This window comes from Cetorhinus maximus, chromosome 11 (genome assembly GCF_964194155.1).
Source record: "Cetorhinus maximus chromosome 11, sCetMax3.hap1.1, whole genome shotgun sequence".
Classification (NCBI taxonomy): Eukaryota; Metazoa; Chordata; class Chondrichthyes; order Lamniformes; family Cetorhinidae; genus Cetorhinus; species Cetorhinus maximus.
This window is the reverse complement of record NC_135889.1, coordinates 8,464,041-8,481,347: the sequence shown is the minus strand read 5'-3', so window position 1 is coordinate 8,481,347 and position 17,307 is coordinate 8,464,041. Positions and strand designations below refer to the sequence as shown.

Below are 17,307 nucleotides of genomic sequence, written 5' to 3'. Positions count from 1 at the left end.
GTGAGGAGAAAGGAGGTAAAAGGGAAGGTGATATATCTCCTGCGATTGCATGGGAAGGTGCTGTGAGAAGGGGACAGGGTGTTGGGGGTGACCGAGAAGAGGACCAGAGTACCACAAAGGGAACAGTCCCGCCAGCCTGGTGAAAGGAGAGGAGGAAGTGGTAGTGGCATCATAACGGAGGTGGCGGAAAATGATCCATCGAATACAAAGGCTGGTGAGGTGGAAGGAGGACAAGGGGAACCCTACTGTGGTTCTGGAAGAGAGGGGGAAGAGTTCAGAGCAAAAGTGTGGAAAATGTGGCAGACACTGTTGAGGGCCCTGTCAACCACGGCTGGGTGGGGTGGGTAGTGCAGAGAATCCTTCGTTGAGGGAAAAAAAACACATCTCAAAAGCACCATTGTGGACGGTTGCATCACCAAAACAGATATGAATGACACAGCAACAGGGAAGAATTCTTCTGGCCTTACGGCGTAGGGTGCGAGGAAGCATAGCGAAGGTAGCTGTGGGAGTCAATGGGCTTATAATGGATACTGGTTGATAACCTATCACCAAACATGGAGACAGAGAAGCCAAGGAAGGGAAGGGGAAGAGCCAGAAATGGACAATGTGAAACTGACAGAAGGGTAGAAATTGGAATCAAATTGAAGTGGTTTTCCAATTGAGGGCGAAAGCAGGACACTGCACCAATACAGTCAAGGCACTGGAAAGAGAGTTGCGGGAGGAAGCCTGAGTAGGATCAGAACAAGAAAGGGTGAACACAAGCTACAAAAAGACAAGCATAGCCAACAGTGAGAGTGTCACAAGATAGCTACAACATATTGCCATTTTAAGTAAGTCAGTGTGCAGTCCCTTGCAAAGTTGTGCTGGCATACAGTTAAAACTATTTAGAACTAAAATCAACCTTAATCTCTTGATTCATCACTCCTGGGTGAGGTAGAGGTACGAGAAGTGCTCTCCGGAAACAAGTAGATAAAAGCAAAAAACTGCGGATGCTGGGAATCCAAAACAAAAACAAAAATACCTGGAAAAACTCAGCAGGTCTGGCAGCATCTGTGGAGAGGAACACAGTTAACGTTTCGAGTCCGAATGACCCTTCAACAGAACTAAGTAAAAATAGAAGAGAGGTGAAATATCAGCTGGTTTAAGGGGGGGGGGGGGGAAGAGACAAGTAGAGCTGGATAAAGGGCCAGTGATAGGTGGAGATGACCAAAAGATGTCACAGACAAAAGGACAAAGAGGTGTTGAAGATGGTGATATTATCTAAAGAATGTGCTAATTAAGGGTAGAAAGCAGGACAAGCAAGGTACAAATAGCCCTAGTGGGGGTGGGGTGAAGGAATCGAAAAAGGCTAAAAGGTAGAGATAAAACAATGGATGGAAATACATTTAAAAATAATGGCCAGCTCTGAAGGAGGGTCATACGGACTTGAAACGTCAACTCTGTTTTTCTCTCCACAGATGCTGTCAGACCTGCTGAGTTTTTCCAGCATTTTCTGGTTTTTCTTTCAGATTTCCAGCGTCCACAATATTTTGCTTTTATCATAAGTCAAAAGCGCCTCACCTTCAAGGTGAACGGCGGGCCCTTTAACTAGCCCTAGTTGGGTGGTTGGGAGGGGGCATTGACAGTCCCTCACATAGCTGAACAGAGGTTCAGCTGTGAGCCATTAGCACAGGCATCCAACATACATGAGCAGTTGGAGTTATGAAAACTTGTGTCAGATCAGCTGATTGATTTCCCCATCAGATCTCTGATATTTTCACTGCACGCACAGCATGCCTGTACTTGTGCCTTCCGAGCATGGGGTGCCACACAATGCAAGTGGCCAACAGTGCAGCACATGCCATATCCTGCCTTCAGGGCTACTGTAGCGTCAGCATCATCAGCAAGTACAAAACCCAAATTTTGGTAAAAGTGCTGAATACTGCAGATGATACTAGGTCAGGAGAGACATGGTGGGTGGAGAGAGGATAAGTAGTCCAGACGGGAGCAGGAACTTTCAGAGGGGCACTCACAGATTAAGTGTGCAGGCAAACAAAGGTGATTCACTTTGGATTGAAGGAAGATATACTGGAGCATTTTTTGAAATGGTATGAAATTAGCAAATACAGAGAAGCAAAGAGATTTGAGAAATCAAATACAATAACACTACAGGTACAATAAGCAATCCAAAAGGCTAATGGAATGGTGGCCTTTATCTCAAGAGTTAATAATTCAGCTGTATAGAGCCTTGTTCAGGTCCCATCTGGAGTAATGTGCCCAGTTTTGGATATTGCATCTCAGGAAGAATATACTGTTCTTGAAGGAGATGCAGAGTGCATTCACTTGAATGATGCCTGGACTTAGGAGAGTTAAATTATGAGGACAGGTTGCATCAACTAGGCTTAGTTTCTTATCTGAACAAGGTGTTTAAATGTTTAAAAGGATTAAATAGGGTAGATGCAAGAGTTGCCTCTGATAGAGGAATCAAGAACAATGGGACATAATTTCCAAATTAGAGCCTTGCCATTTAGGAGGGAAATCAGGGGGCACCTTTTCACACAAAGGTTAGCAGAAATCTAGAACTCTATCCTCCAAAAGGCTGTGGATGCTGGGACAAATAGAGCTTGGGAGACTGTGATTGATAGGTTTTTGTTAGGGTAAGGGTATCAAAGGATATGCAGCTAAGGCAGATAAATTAATTCAAGGTAGCTCAGTCATGATCTAACTGAATGGGCTCAAGGAGCTGAATGGAATGCTCTTGCTTCTATGCTCCTACTGCATTTTGGAGGTCAGCATTCAAATACAATACGACCTTGAAAGCAACATGATCATAGAATGCGATGAAGCGGTTTTGAAAGTGGCCCAGAGCACAGACAAGATGAGCACAGCGTTCCATTGCTCTCTGAACCAGCAGCTCCATGATTAGTGAACCATTAGCCATCAATAAATCATACATTTCTAGAGGCTACAAGTGCGTCCCATCACGTCTCTAAACATTGCAGTACATTCCAGTCTGAACTGGAGATTTTATTCACTTCTGCTGTATGATCAGCATTTGCCATGCTTTCAATTACAAATTAAATCCAGAAGCCCAATGTTACGGGGTCAGCATTTTTGCCAAAGACAATGCAAATATCAAAAGGCGGCACTGTTTAGAAGTTATAAATGCCTCAATCAATATTCCTAAACTAACTGCGAAAATCACATTGGGCTCGTACATACATGGAGTTTTGACATCCTTAGTAGGGTGAAAATCAGTCTAGAGAAAAATTATATTTAAGCACAGCTACACCACCATCAACAATTCAATGAAGGGTAAGTAAACTGAATGAAATGAACAAGTTCTCATGTCAGACTCTTGGGTATAAATCTAACTTAGAAAATGGGCATCTATACATCATCCATAAAATTACAAGACTTCTGACAAAATACGCTGTTGAAACTAAATAGCTTGAGCAAATTGAAATCTACTTGACTGATTTATGCTGTTATTCTTGGAATTGAACCCGATTCCATTATCTGGATGACTTCCCAATTATCCCCAAACCTGAGAGGAAAACTGTTGCCTTTTAATAACAACATTTGTGTTTAGGCAAGAAGTACACATGTTATAACTTGGCAGCCAATGAATCATCATTTCCATCATTGAAAAATACAAATCTCTCGGGTATGGAAATCTCTGCCTAATGTTATAACAGGTGGTAATTGCCAGGTGACCAAATCCCAAAGGGAAACTTGGTCAAGCTATCACAACAATTTGCAATTTGTATTTTTATTACAAGTAGGCATGTGTACTGAAGTCAGAAGTAAAGATTCCACCGAGATTTTAAATATTAAATTTAAAAAAACACGAGAAAAAAAACTTTAAACACACAAGATTACAGTTACACAATTAAATTTGGTCTTACAACATTCCGCAAAAGATTTCTACTTACCTCGACTCACAAATAAACACCTCTGCCCTCACAGCTTCCTCTCCCTCCCAGAACCATGATAGGATCCCCCTTGTCCTCACTTTTCACTCCACCAGCCTCCGCATTCAAAGGGTCATCCTCCGCCATTTCCGCCAACTCCAGCATGATGCCACCACCAAACACATCTTCCCTTCACCCTCCTCAGCATTCTGTAGGGACCGTTCCCTCTGGGACACCCTGGTCCACTCCTCCATCACCTCAACCCCTCCCACGGCACCTTCCCATGCATTCGCAGAAGGTGCAACACCTGCCCCTTTACTTTCCCCCTCCTCACTGTCCAAGGAACCAAACATTCCTTTCAGGTGAAGCAGTGCTTCGCTTGCACTTCCCTCAATTTGGTCCACTGCATTCACTGCTGCCAATGCGATCTCCTCTACAATGGAGACACCAAAAGCAGACTGAGTGACCGCTTTGCGGAACACCTCCGGAATGTCCGCAAATATGATCCAGACCTTCCTGTCGCTTGCCATTTTAACACATCACCCTGCTTTCATGCCCACATGTCCATCCTTGGCCTGCTGCAATGTTCCAGTGAAGCTCAACGCCAACTGCAGGATCAGCACCTCATCTTCCATTTAGGCATTATACAGCCTTCCGAACTTAATACTGAGTTCAACAACTTCAGATCATGAATTCTCTGCTCCATCCTCACCCCTTTTTGATCCCTTTTTCAAATACTTATTTTTAATTTTTATATATATATTCTTCCCGACCTTTTTCTATTATTATTGAAATTTATTTCCATTAATTGTTTTATCCCCACCTTTTAGCCTATTTCGATCTTTTTTTCCCACACCGTCCCCTCCCCCCCACCCGGGCCATCTGTCACTTGCTCATTCTGCTTTCTACTCTTAATGTCACCATTAGCACCTCCTTTAGCCAATATCACCACCAACACCCCTTTGACCTTCTGTTTATGACATCTTTTGCAATCTCTCTTTTGCCTCCAATCCAGCTACACCTGTCCCACCCCCCTTTAACAGTATATATTTCACCACATTTTAGTTTTGAAGAAGAGTCATACGGGCTTGAAACGTTAACTCTGTCTTTCTCTCCAAAGATGCTGTCAGACCTGCTGAGTTTTTCCAGCAATTTTTGTTTTTGTCACAAATAAACACCCTTTCCTGGCAACTTTCCCTATAGATTCTTAATCTATTAGACATCCAGTAATATTACTGCAAGGCACCCATTGTTGCTAGAGGGGAGGCATTTCACAGGCTTCTTTCTCCCTCAACAATGGAAATCCAAGGCTTGTAACAAAACCCTGCTTTCTGGAACAACCAGACACTTCTCTGGGGTGGCTAGAGGTTGCTTCCTTCGCAGGTCTGTCTCCACACAGCACACTCTTCAAGATCTCACATGGCTACACCCCATACAGCTTTCAATCATTCCTTAAATATGTTTTTTTCTCTTTCATCTCTAAACCCATTGTTCTCAACTTTCTTTTGAAAGTTACCTTTTCCAGAATCTAAAAATTTTTCATGTCGTCTTTATGGCCAATAATTTTGGAAAAAATAAACGAAATAACTTTGCTTTATTCATTTATTATCTTTGCCAATTGCAAAACCTCTCTTCTTTCTCTTTGAAATTCAACAGCTAAAAAATCAACTCCTCATTTATCTCCCAATGCAAATTCCTGTTCATGTTGTATTTACGTGTTTCCTATCTTAGCTTGTCCATCTCCACTTCAGAATGCTTGCCTTTACACCTAACCCTTTGATGATTTAAACCTTGCAGTCTAACTGTCTTCAGTTTAATTAAATTAGTCACACACACACACAACATACACACAGCCCCCACAAGCCTGCTTTACAGTAATAATGGAAGAATGATATTTTCTTTACACTAAGGATGGAGAGTAACAAGTGAAAAAAACTAAGTGTTCAACTTCCACCCTTGCACCAACACACCTTGAGAGAGAGACTGGCCTCTACAATTTCCTCCAGCCTTAAACTTAGGCTGTATACTCCATTCATCTGAGTCTGGGCCAACACTTCCACCAATAAGCCTTCAGCCACCCATTTTCTGGAATTCTCTCCTACGTTCCCAAAATACCTCATTTCACTCTTCTGTCTTTCATCCGCCCTCATTCCAAGGGTTGGCTGCACGATGAATAATCTTTCACTCTTCAACTCGAGGAAAAGCCTTAAAAAACTACCGTTTGATTTTCCTTCAATTAGCTACCCGAAGCAGTGGCCAAACAAATGCTATAATTACTAAAGCAGCTAAAGGTTAGGTATTGGTTGACGAGTAGCTCATCTCCTGACTCCCAAAGTTTCTCCATCATCCACAAGGCAATGTCAGGCATGTGCTGGGATACTCTCCACCTGGCCCGATGGATGCAACTGTAACAACGTCTTAAACATCAATGACAAAGATGTGTTAGCACAAGAGAAGGGAACCTATCACCACAACATGCGATTCTAGCCCAACATTACGCATTTGATTCTTAATTCCCTCAGGACGTGTTAGGACGAACAATACTGCCATGCTAGGTGTGCCCACACACTAAGATCAAATAAGAAACAGATGGCTTGGCCAAGCTTTTAAACAAACCAGGGGTTTATATGCTACTTCAGCATGTTGACTGCAATCAGATCTTAAATGATACAGACTTCCCGGGAGACAGGGCTCCTGCAACACTGCCAGAAGTGCTGGTTTTTAAAAAATGGCTCCTGTTCACACTGAATTGGACAACTTTTGATTATTTGAATAACTTAGGAGCCAGTACCAGTCAGATGGGGAAGGCGACACACAAGGAGTCGGTGAATGAGAGAGAGAGAAAAAGGCATTTTCCACCCAAAGATTATACACTGCCATGTCCACGTGGAAACTTACCTGCATAGACGAGCAAATTTCATAAAATGTTAAAGACAGTGGCGATCTATATAAACTATACATTTTAAAAAGTGGGTCTAGACATTTCTTTAATCTTCCAAACGCAAAATATTCTTGACATGACAACGTAGATCACTATCTACTTAGGCAGATGAACCAACTGACAATATTCAGTTCAGTATTAGCAATGGTGATGATGCTGCTGGTGTAAATTTCTATGGACGGCTGATACGTCAAAAGGTCATAATTGTTTAATTTTGTGGCAAATTGGTCAGTAACGTGCTACAGATTCATCAGAGCATGCCTTACATCTGCAAAAAGCAAGTTCATATATAAATGTCTTTGATTGTTAAATACTTGCTGTAACCCCAGATTATGAAGTTGTCCTGCAGTGCAGAAGCACGTGTTAACATCGCCTGATGTCATTAAACAGTTAGGTCCAAGGAAGTGAGGTGCAAGCACAGAAACGACGCTGACATCCACCAACCCAAACTCGGAAGTCTCCCACAATGATGAATTTCTCTGATCATGCCATTGCAGTTATAACTAATGCACACTAGGATACTGCTCTTTCACCTTTTCAGCTTCCCTCATCATAGGTGTACAGGCACTTTGGACGGTGACATTATTATTGAAACAGAAACACACTCTCCATCAAGCTTCCATTGTTATTTTTTGACAGACGAGACACCTCAAGAGTAACGTAATGCAATGCAAATCACAAACCCAACGCTACAGTATTGTATTATACAGACCCTTCTCTGCCAAGACACCAACTTGAAGGATAAGGTTAATACTGAACATGTCTATTACAGAATACAAGAACACGTTAACAAACTTGCAGAATGGGCTTGTAAATGGTAAATTAATTTCAATACAGACAAAGATGAGGTGGCACATTTGAATAGAAGCAATGAGGAGGCCATATACTCCTTGAAAATGAGGTACAGGTACAGAGGGATCTAAAAATACAGATTCACAAAATCAATAAAAAGCAGCAACGCATGATTACATAAGGCAAGGAATAATTCAACGGGCCATGGGCAACAACAATGATGTCCTGGATTGTGGTTCATTGACTGATAAAAAGGAAGAAAGAAGCTCTTGGGAACACTCACTGATGCACTGCTATTACATGTAGTACACCAGTGTAAGATTCCAGCCAAACTGCTGTTCATTGAACCCATTGGTCAATAGGATTTTTGCCAAGGCATCTTTGTACCAGCCACAAGGGACAGCACCATTTACTGCTCAAATCTAGCTGCACTTCGGGCATTAAGAATCAATTATATAGCATGGGACAGGAGTGGCACGTCTCCTTCTGGGAGGATTATTAGTTGAATTAGCTGGATTTTAAACCTGGGCTACCACCAGATAATGACCTGAATTTCACAACTTATCATTGGAATTTGAACCCACAACCTTTGCTGGTCCAGTACCATAACCACTTGGCTGCCATACACTGTGTGCTTTAATTCTATCAAGAAAATTCCACACTGACAGCAAGCAATTATCCCAAAGACTCAGGCAGACCTCCAACATGTAGAGGAGCAGCAGGTGAAATATTAAAGGCTTATACTTCTCCTTTTGGGTAGGACTTAGCCATTTCCATTTCTGAACCTTGAGAGACAGGATAGATTTGGTGCAGAGTGAATCAGCTTGTAACATTCCCTCTTTATTTGTCACTTCCTTATTAAATTCTTCAGGATTTCGATGGAACCCTAAGAGCATCAAAAAGAGGAGCAGGAGTAGATCTTACGCCCTGTCAAGCCTGCTCCTGCAATCAATTCGATTCATGGCTGATCCTCAGTTTCAATTCCGCTTTCCCAGCTGCTCCCTATACCCCTCTATTCCCTGAGACACCAAACATCTGCTATCTCAGGCTTAAATATATTCAACAATGGAGCACCACAACCCTCTGGGGTAGAGAATTCCAAAGGCTCAAAAATAATTTCCAATCAATTGTAATCCGAGAAGCATCATAACACGTGAAAAACCAGGATTCAGCTTGGATGTGAATAGCCACTTGGATATCACTGGAACAGTGTCAGCTGTAGCTCAATGATAGCACTCTTGCCTCCAAGTCAGAAGATTGTGGGTTCAAGTCCCACTTAGAGACAAGGTCACAAAATCCAGGCTGATGTCTCAGTGCCAGTACTGAGGGAGGGCTGCATTGTCAGCAATGATGTACTTGCAGATGAGATATTAAACCTTCTCAAGTAGACATAAAAAGGCCCTCTGGCACCATTCAAAGAAGAGTAAGAGCATTCACTTTCATGTTCTGAGCAACATTTGTCCCTCCCATAGTTATTTATCTCACTGCTGTCTGTGGAACCTTGCGATGTGCTCATATTAGTTGCTATGTTTACTATTACATTATACTTCAACAGTACCAAATTGGCTGTAAAGCAATTTGAGACATCCCAAGGTCATAAAAGGCTTGGCAGATTTTCTGTCTTACCACAATATGAGTTAGCTCCTTCAGGAGAGAGGGGTGTTAAAAAATAACTGGCAAACGAGACACAGAATTCTAAGCTACTCTGGAAGAGATAAGACAGGCAAGGAAACAAATTTTCACCTCTCAGCTGCAAAGGGTTAGAGGGAAATATGTTAATTTTTCTTCCTCTTATCTTTTGAAGTCACTGGTCCCAATTCTGGGGACAGGGGCAAAAAAAAGACAGCCCATTTATATTCCAAGACAGTTTGCCAACATAAATAACTTCCATTAATATAACACTTAACATAATAAAATGCCTCAATGTGCTTCACAGAAGCAATTAAAGAAAATTTGACACCTTGCTACATATGGAGATATTAGGGCAAATGACCAATTTGATCAAAGGGGTAGCTGTTAAGGTGGATCTCAAAGGAGGAGAAAGAAATAGAGATCCGTGGAGGCAATCTCAGAGTTTAGGATCTAGACAATTGAAGGAACAGCTGTTGATGGTACAGCAATTAAAACTGGGCGCACAGATAGTTGGGAGGATTGTAGGGCTGGAGAGGAAGCGAGATTGGGAGGGATGAGGCCATGGAAGGATTTGAAAGCGAGGCCATGGAAGGATTTGAAAGCAAGGCTGAGAATTTTAAAATCAAGGCATTGTCGGACTGGGAGCCAACATAAGCCAGCAAGCACAGGGGTGCTGGATGAATGGTACTTGTTCCAAGCTAGGATGCGGGGAGCAGAGTTTAGGATGAACTGAAATTTAGGCAGAGGGAAAGCTAGATGGGGAATACTGGAAGAGTCAAGTATGGAAGTAACGAAAGTACTGATGGGCATATTAACAACACACTACCTCTAAAAAAAAGCAACTAGCTGTACATGCCTTATTTTTAAGCTTGTGAATTTTGTTTCTGCCTACTGTACATTCCTCAGTGAAAGAGACACCAACGAAAATGCCAGCATGATCAAATTGCTTCAACAGATTCTTACCGATAGCTTGAACTGTTTAGCCACAAACACGAATGGAAAGATACTCTTTTAGTGAGTCATATCTTTTAGCTGTGATAAACTGCCTGTAATTCTCTGCTCTGATGAAGAGTCAAACGGACTCGAAACGTTAACTCTGTCTTCCTCTCCACAGATGCTGTCAGACCTGCTGAGTTTTTCCAGCAATTTTTGTTTTTGTTTCAGATTTCCAGCATCCACAGTATTTTGCTTTTATGCCTGTAATTCTCCATTTGTTTGAAGTCTTGATACGATACAAAGATCTGTAGAAGAATTTAGTATCAGTTTAAACTTATAGTTTAACCTAGCACAATAGTTCTTAGAAAAAAAATCTATAAAATGTGATTTTTTTTTTAAAAATCAAAATGTTTTATCAGCAACTTTCATTTATACCATGCTTGGAGTTGTTGGAGTCAACATGGCTCCATGCATAGTGTTGAAAGCTTGGAATCAAGTCAATCCTGTGTAGCAAAATCAGTAATCTGATTCCTGAACCAGGCAGTTCAGCAGTACAACAGAGCACCATTGATTGATTAGCCACTGAATGCCAAGGCACTTCTTATATAGCTCCACACATTGCTGCTAACCCCTACCCTAAAACCAGGAGGATGGTCCCAACTAGCAGCAGTGTGCTATACCAGTGTGCTGTGCAGTGTTAGCTAGTTAAATTCTAGCACTTCCTCTGTGCACACCTGTTGACCCATCTGTCTTCGTTCTTCCAAATTACACCCAAGTTCTCTGGATTTAAGAGCAATGAAGTGTGTCCCTTCGAGGAAGGAATACACACTCATGACAATGTAGATTTTTCAGTGGCAGGCATCAGTCAGAAAGCCAGCAGATTTTTTTTTTTAAAATGTAGTAGAGCCAAAAGCCAGTAAAAGAATTAGCAGAGGTGGTCAAAGAAATGGTCCAAGACATAGCAGGCAAAGCATTTTCAGGAAGGTGCCCTAGAGTGTAGAGACAACTGCAAAATTTATCAAAGTTGGAGTGAGAGTAGGGGGCCAAAATGGGATAAGTGCCAACAAGGGAAGATGCCAACAAGGCCAGTTTTGGTAGAGTAGAGGATAAATGCTAGCTCCCTGGGGCTCCAGGAAACTGTAGGAGCACAATGAAGCAAAACAAGGCTTGAAGAGGTTAATAACAAGGATTTGAATTTAGGGCCCATGTAGCCAATCGTTGTCAAGGAAAGGAATGTAACAGAACAGTATAAAGGTATTGGGATACAGTTTAGGATGCATTGGAGTTATGTCAGATAGAACTTGGGAGGCCAGTGGAGAAGTTGAACTTGGGAGGTGACAAGGACATGGAGAAGGCTGAGACTGAAGACAATGCAAAGGTGATTTTAGGTGATGAATGGGATACGGTACTTGAAGTTCAGCTCCGGGTCAAACGGGACATTGAAATTACCTACCATCAGGTTTGGTGTGAGCAAGAGGATGGGAATGGAGGCTAAAACGCAAAGCTTTTAACAGAGTGAACAAGATGACTTTGACCTTGCCACTAGTGCATTGCAGAAAGATCTGGTTTATTTGCAATTTAGAATAAAAGGTATTTTTCAAACTTTAGCTTTGAGGGCTTGAAAAATAATATTAAAAGGAGAGTTTATTCAATAAACTCTGCCATCATTGGAATTTTTTCTGGAAAAAAAGATAGCAGCCAATTTCCACACGGTAAGGTGCTATAAACAGCAATGAGGTAGTGACCAGATAATCAGTTTTGGTGAGATTAGAGAAGAATATTCACCTGGACACCAGGGAGAGCTCCTCTGTTCCTCTTTGAAACAGTGTCATGGGATCTTTTACGTCCTCAATATCTCATCCAAAATTGCAAGTCTCCTTTAGTATTGCACTGGAATGTCAGCCTAGATGATATGCCTAACATAACATCAATCCGCACCCTTCTGACTCAGAGGCAAGAGCGCTACCCACTGAGTCAGGGCTTACACCGAGTCAAGTCTAAACAAATAAGATATCATCTGAACCTACTCAATAAGGCCTTGTAGCTCAGCTAACCATTATTTAATATGTAAGTTGTTTGACATTCATGCGCATGTTCCATGATCTGCAACGTCTCCTAGGTATCCAATTTTATTCTTGTGTAAACCACATGTAACTAAATAAATAATGTCACACTTTCAAAATACATCCATTCACTCATCTGACACAGAGTTAGAAACCAAGTACAATATACATGATTATTGCTATTGCTGTGAATATAAACAACATTTTCAGTCTTTGCTAACCATATATTAAAAACTGCACAAAAAAGGTATACAATGTACTGTACTGGCCACTACCAGAATATTCAGTCCTCAAAACAATATTTCTCATTGCAGTTCCTTGCTATTAGCTCTGCCAACAATAGCTTCACACGGTGTATGGCATACTCTCGTTAGGAAAGCTATATTATAGTTGCTTTTGTGATTGAAAATACATCTGCAGGAACTGGGTCTTCCAGTTGGCACAGAACAAACAATAAACTAAGTAAGTTATGACTTTACAGTTTTCACAAACAAGATAAAGTGGTCACACTAATTATTTTACCCCAAACTTGTAATTACTAAAGAAAAAAAAACTGTCCTGATTGTCCAAAATCATTTGTGTAAGGTCTGGTACAAAGATTTAACTCTTAAAACACTGAACTGCATTTAAAAACAGGATGACAATTATGGAACATCTAAACAACACATTCTAAATGTGATAAAAAAAACCTATTAGACACCAAAACATTTATACACTTGCAGTAGTCGCTAAATAAACTGAGAACTGGTTAGATTTTTGTTTTGTGTGTAAAAATGATTTTTGAAGAGAAATATTTTCATCTGAATACCACATGCAGTGCAATGTCCTCCTTCCTAAACTAGATGGTTCAGGAAAAAAATCAAATAGAATGCTCTTGAAGATCCAAAACTTAAAAAGGTGAAAAATTCTACGTGCTTAATTTCTCAGTCATAAGCTAAAAATATTTCTATTTGCTGTTCATTTATTTTCAAGGTCCCAACAAAACAGTCCACCTGACAGACTGCTCCAATGTTGAGTCCAGTGGCTCCATTCTACAATGAAAAGAAATATCAATGGTAGGTTTTCAAAAATTGTGAGCAATTCCACGAATATCTGCATTGGTTCAGCAAGTAATCAGCTGAAACATGGTGTTGTGAATTTTGGTTTTCCACAGATACTGTCTTGGGTTAGATGGGGTCAGTCACTCCCTTGAGTGGTCTGGACCTCTTGCAAGTCAATTCTCAAAAGTATCACTCAGTCACTTTTGTGACAACCAGAGAGGCAGTACAGCACCACTTGTGATTTGGGCCAGGTATGTTTTTTGCATACGTATTTCCTCACTATCTCCGAAAGCAGACTAAGTAAGCACGTGGTGAGCTAAGACATGACATAAATTGTTTTACTGCTTCATCTCCCATCAGATGAATCAGATTCACTTATTTCCATCAACACAACTTGTAACTTACATGATGCAAAAATAACACATGCTGTTCCTCCCATTTCAGCGAGATGCCTTGGTGACAAAGCTATTTTTCTAACTCATCTCTTCTGTATTCCATCCTTCTTACATCACTTTGTTGCTCGACTGCCTCTGGCTTGTTCAAAAAAAGGCCAACAGCCTCAGCATTTGGTCAAACTGAATACCAGCCTAACCTGGCAATGACCCTGCTTTATTCAAATAAAAAGTTGACGAAACCACAGCGAGTGCGAATGCTCAGTAGAATGCCTAGGCATCTTCTATCGTTCCAGCATACTGTTTCAACCACCCCAATGCCATAAAAAAAAATCTAACATATACCTGCCAATCCCACTGTCTTGGCGTTTAACATGCAAAGAGCCTTGTTTAGTTCAACACTGCTACTTTTATCATATATTACACCAAAATGACCCTTGTCCCCATGGTGAGTCAGAAATCCCAAAAAGTGGACACATACAAACCAAGGTGGGTCCCAGCCAAGACAGGGGCGTTACAATCTGTCCTCAATGCTACTGAGCTAGATTACTATTTGGCATCTCGAACTGAAAGTTGATGTGTGGACACTGAGCAGGAACAGAAAATGACTCCACTGAAATAATACTGTTGTCACTCACTGTCTACTCTCAGCAACAAATAATGCCGACTTGGGAAAGGTGCCAATGAGTAGCTATCATCTGTGGATAGAGGGGCCAAAGATGAACTTGTGGGGGATGGTAATACCTTCCGGGGGAGGGGGGGAATAAATCCTTTGAGAAAAGAACTGGCACTTTACAAAAAGAGTAAGCATAGAGCAAATATGCTCAATCCGTTTCAGGGAGGCGTAAATTGAATGAATTTTGCAGTCAGCTCTGCCACTGAGCTTGGAAAGATAAGCACGTTATTCTGGTTAGTCCAGGGCCAGATATTATTAAACTAGTTTGAAAACCTGAATTTCAAATAAAAGTGAAGGAAGGAGGTGTGTACACCAACCCACCAATCTCATAACTCCATTTCCACCTTAAGTATGAGAGAAAAAAAATATACACCAGCAAATAGAATTAGTAATGCTTGAAAAAGCTGCAAGGGAGTCTCGTGGAAGAATCCTTCTTCTGCTAAAACTTCTTTCCCTCCTCCGACACTTACCTTCCTGAACTATCATTGTTCCACCCACCTTCTACCATTTACTCTGTCTCTGATCCAACTGGTTCATACCCCACAACATCTGCAGTGTTTCTCAGAAAGGAGATTCAACATCCCCTTAGCAATGTTAATAATTATGACTGGAATAAAATTCAAGGTCAATATACAGTACAGTTCAGCACACAGAAAACTTCTTAAACTGCAGCACAACTTGGAAGATCCCACTCTTGCCAGAAACCTATCACCTCTCAAAAAAAAAACACAATTTTCACTTACAACTATTTATATGATAAATGTCAGTTAAACTTCTTTGCAACAGGTCCCTCCCCCAAGGTAGGATGGTGAAACATGCAGATTGATGAAGATGATAACCATCAGCACTAAATAATTAATAATATGCACATTTATGCCTTGCTTTATAGGCCAAGTTGAAGAATGAAAAATAGCAAGAAATGTAACATCCAAATCTAGAGAATAAGGTGAAGATAAATTCCGATTCAGACTACTAACAGTGGAAGGGCAGGGTAGGTCCAAGCATCAGTTAGAGTGACAGAGGAGTCTTTCCCTGAACAATGACATAGGAGTCAAGAAAAACAGACAGGACAGGGACTAACAAACCAACTATCACCCTTCTGCCCTCGATGAAGAACTCTCATCATAATCCCACAGCAACTGAAAGAGATCTATCATATAGCTGGAGTGAAAGAGGGTAACAAATATATACACACACCATATATACTCATGTAACAGCTAAAACGAACATCAAGGACCACTGTCCTAACCAAAAGCATTTGTGGGGAAGGCAGAGAAAAACAACACAGGCAATAAAATGAAAAGTTCCCTGCTGATAGGTCAACTTTGTTCTCCTTCAACAGGTAACTAACCAGATTCGTCATTTTTCTTTTTACCATGGACCAATAATGCCATCACGTTTGATGTCACCAGAAAAAGGTAAGGGAATTGGATTGGGCCTGTGCTGGGAGGAGATGCGGTCAGGAGTATCCTGTGGACATGGGGGAGGGGGAGGGAATAACCTCTGGAGAAAAAGGAGGATGGGGGAATTAACGGGGGAAAATAATACAAGACAAGAGTGGTTTGGAGAAGGGGGCACTGATGCAGAACCTGCTCTGGGCGCAGACCATTGATGGTGATCACACAGCCGTGAAAATCCACTTTTCCATTTAAATAAAAATAAAAGGGGGGGTTTAGAGAAGAGAGGAAGTGCAACGCAAGCAGGGGCGGGAAACAAATCCAAAATTCATTTGCACAACCCCGAGTTAGGGTGATGAATTATGAAAGGTGGAGGGCATTTGGAAAAGCTGGTGTCTTCGGACCCGCGACGGTGAATGGAGTTCCTCTGCCGGCCACTGAGTTACTCCCGCTGACCATCACCACCAACAACAAGTGCGGCGGGCGGGGATGAGCGCCAACTCCATCAATCAGCCTCATGGTCCTGTATTCATTTTAAAGGGGAGACTGGGGTGGGGGTTGGAAAGAGGATGATCCCAGCTCGCTTCATCCACGTCCCTCAGCAAAACGGGCTGGTCACTCAGGGCACTGGCAATAACGGAAACACACAATTCAAACTTCACCTCTCCTCCTGCAAAGACCATAACGATATCAACCGTAAATCACGTTTACAGCATTTTTTTAAAAAAACACACAGGATGGAGGAGTTTTTTTTTGTCGCCATCTCCGCAGTACCTCATGCACATGCATCAATGCACCCAGTTGTGCATTTTGCATTACATCCTTTGTTGCATTTGACGCCGCAAACGGGATATTTTTATTATTATTTTTTTTTTGCACCGGGGCTCCGGGCGCCGCGCAGCATCGGGGAACCGGCAACGGCTGCCGCCACCCCGCCCGCTCACGAGCGAACCGCCGGCTTCCCCAGCCCCGGTTTTCACACAGAAATGGCCTCGGTTCATTCACTCGTGCCTCCCCCGGGCCGCCTCAGCCTCACCTGCTCGCTCGGGCTCGGCGTCCCCGCTCCGCTTTCGCACAGGGCGCTGCTCCGCCATCTTATCGCCGCCACTCAGCCTCCACAGCCCGAGCCGCCTCCCCATTGGCCCAAGCGGCGCCCCGGCTCCGCTCCTCATTGGCCCGTACCCGCCCCCCCGCACCTCCCGGATGCCCATTGGACAGGAACCCACCCATCTGCCTATTGGACAGAGCGTTGCACCTGTCACGCTGCCCCATTGGACGCAACGACACGAGTCCCGCTTCCCATTGGACGGTTCTCTATTGGTCCCGCTCGCTGAATGGACAAGCCCCGACCATCTAAGTCAATACCAAACCACGTTGACACAAGCATCGCTGAATCCCACACTATCAGGGTCCTGCAATGATCATCTCCAACTGAACAAGACCTGGACTACATTCAGTCTTGGGCTGATAAGTGGCAAATAACTTTCACACCACACAAGTGCCAGTCAATGATCATCTCCAAAAAGAGGGAATTTAACCATCGCC

General features: G+C 42.3%; 1 protein-coding gene across 1 annotated transcript in view; it reads right to left on the bottom strand.

The window, feature by feature from the left end:
- Positions 1-16,868, bottom strand: part of LOC144686374 (double-stranded RNA-specific editase 1-like) — a 309,081-nt gene extending 292,213 nt beyond the window's left edge. Inside the window, exon 1 of the mRNA XM_078551506.1 lies at positions 16,799-16,868. Within this exon, the coding sequence (XP_078407632.1) occupies positions 16,799-16,856 (58 nt within the window). The 5' untranslated portion in view covers positions 16,857-16,868. The remainder of the gene's footprint in view (positions 1-16,798) is intronic.
- Between the last annotated feature and the right edge of the window lie 439 nt (positions 16,869-17,307).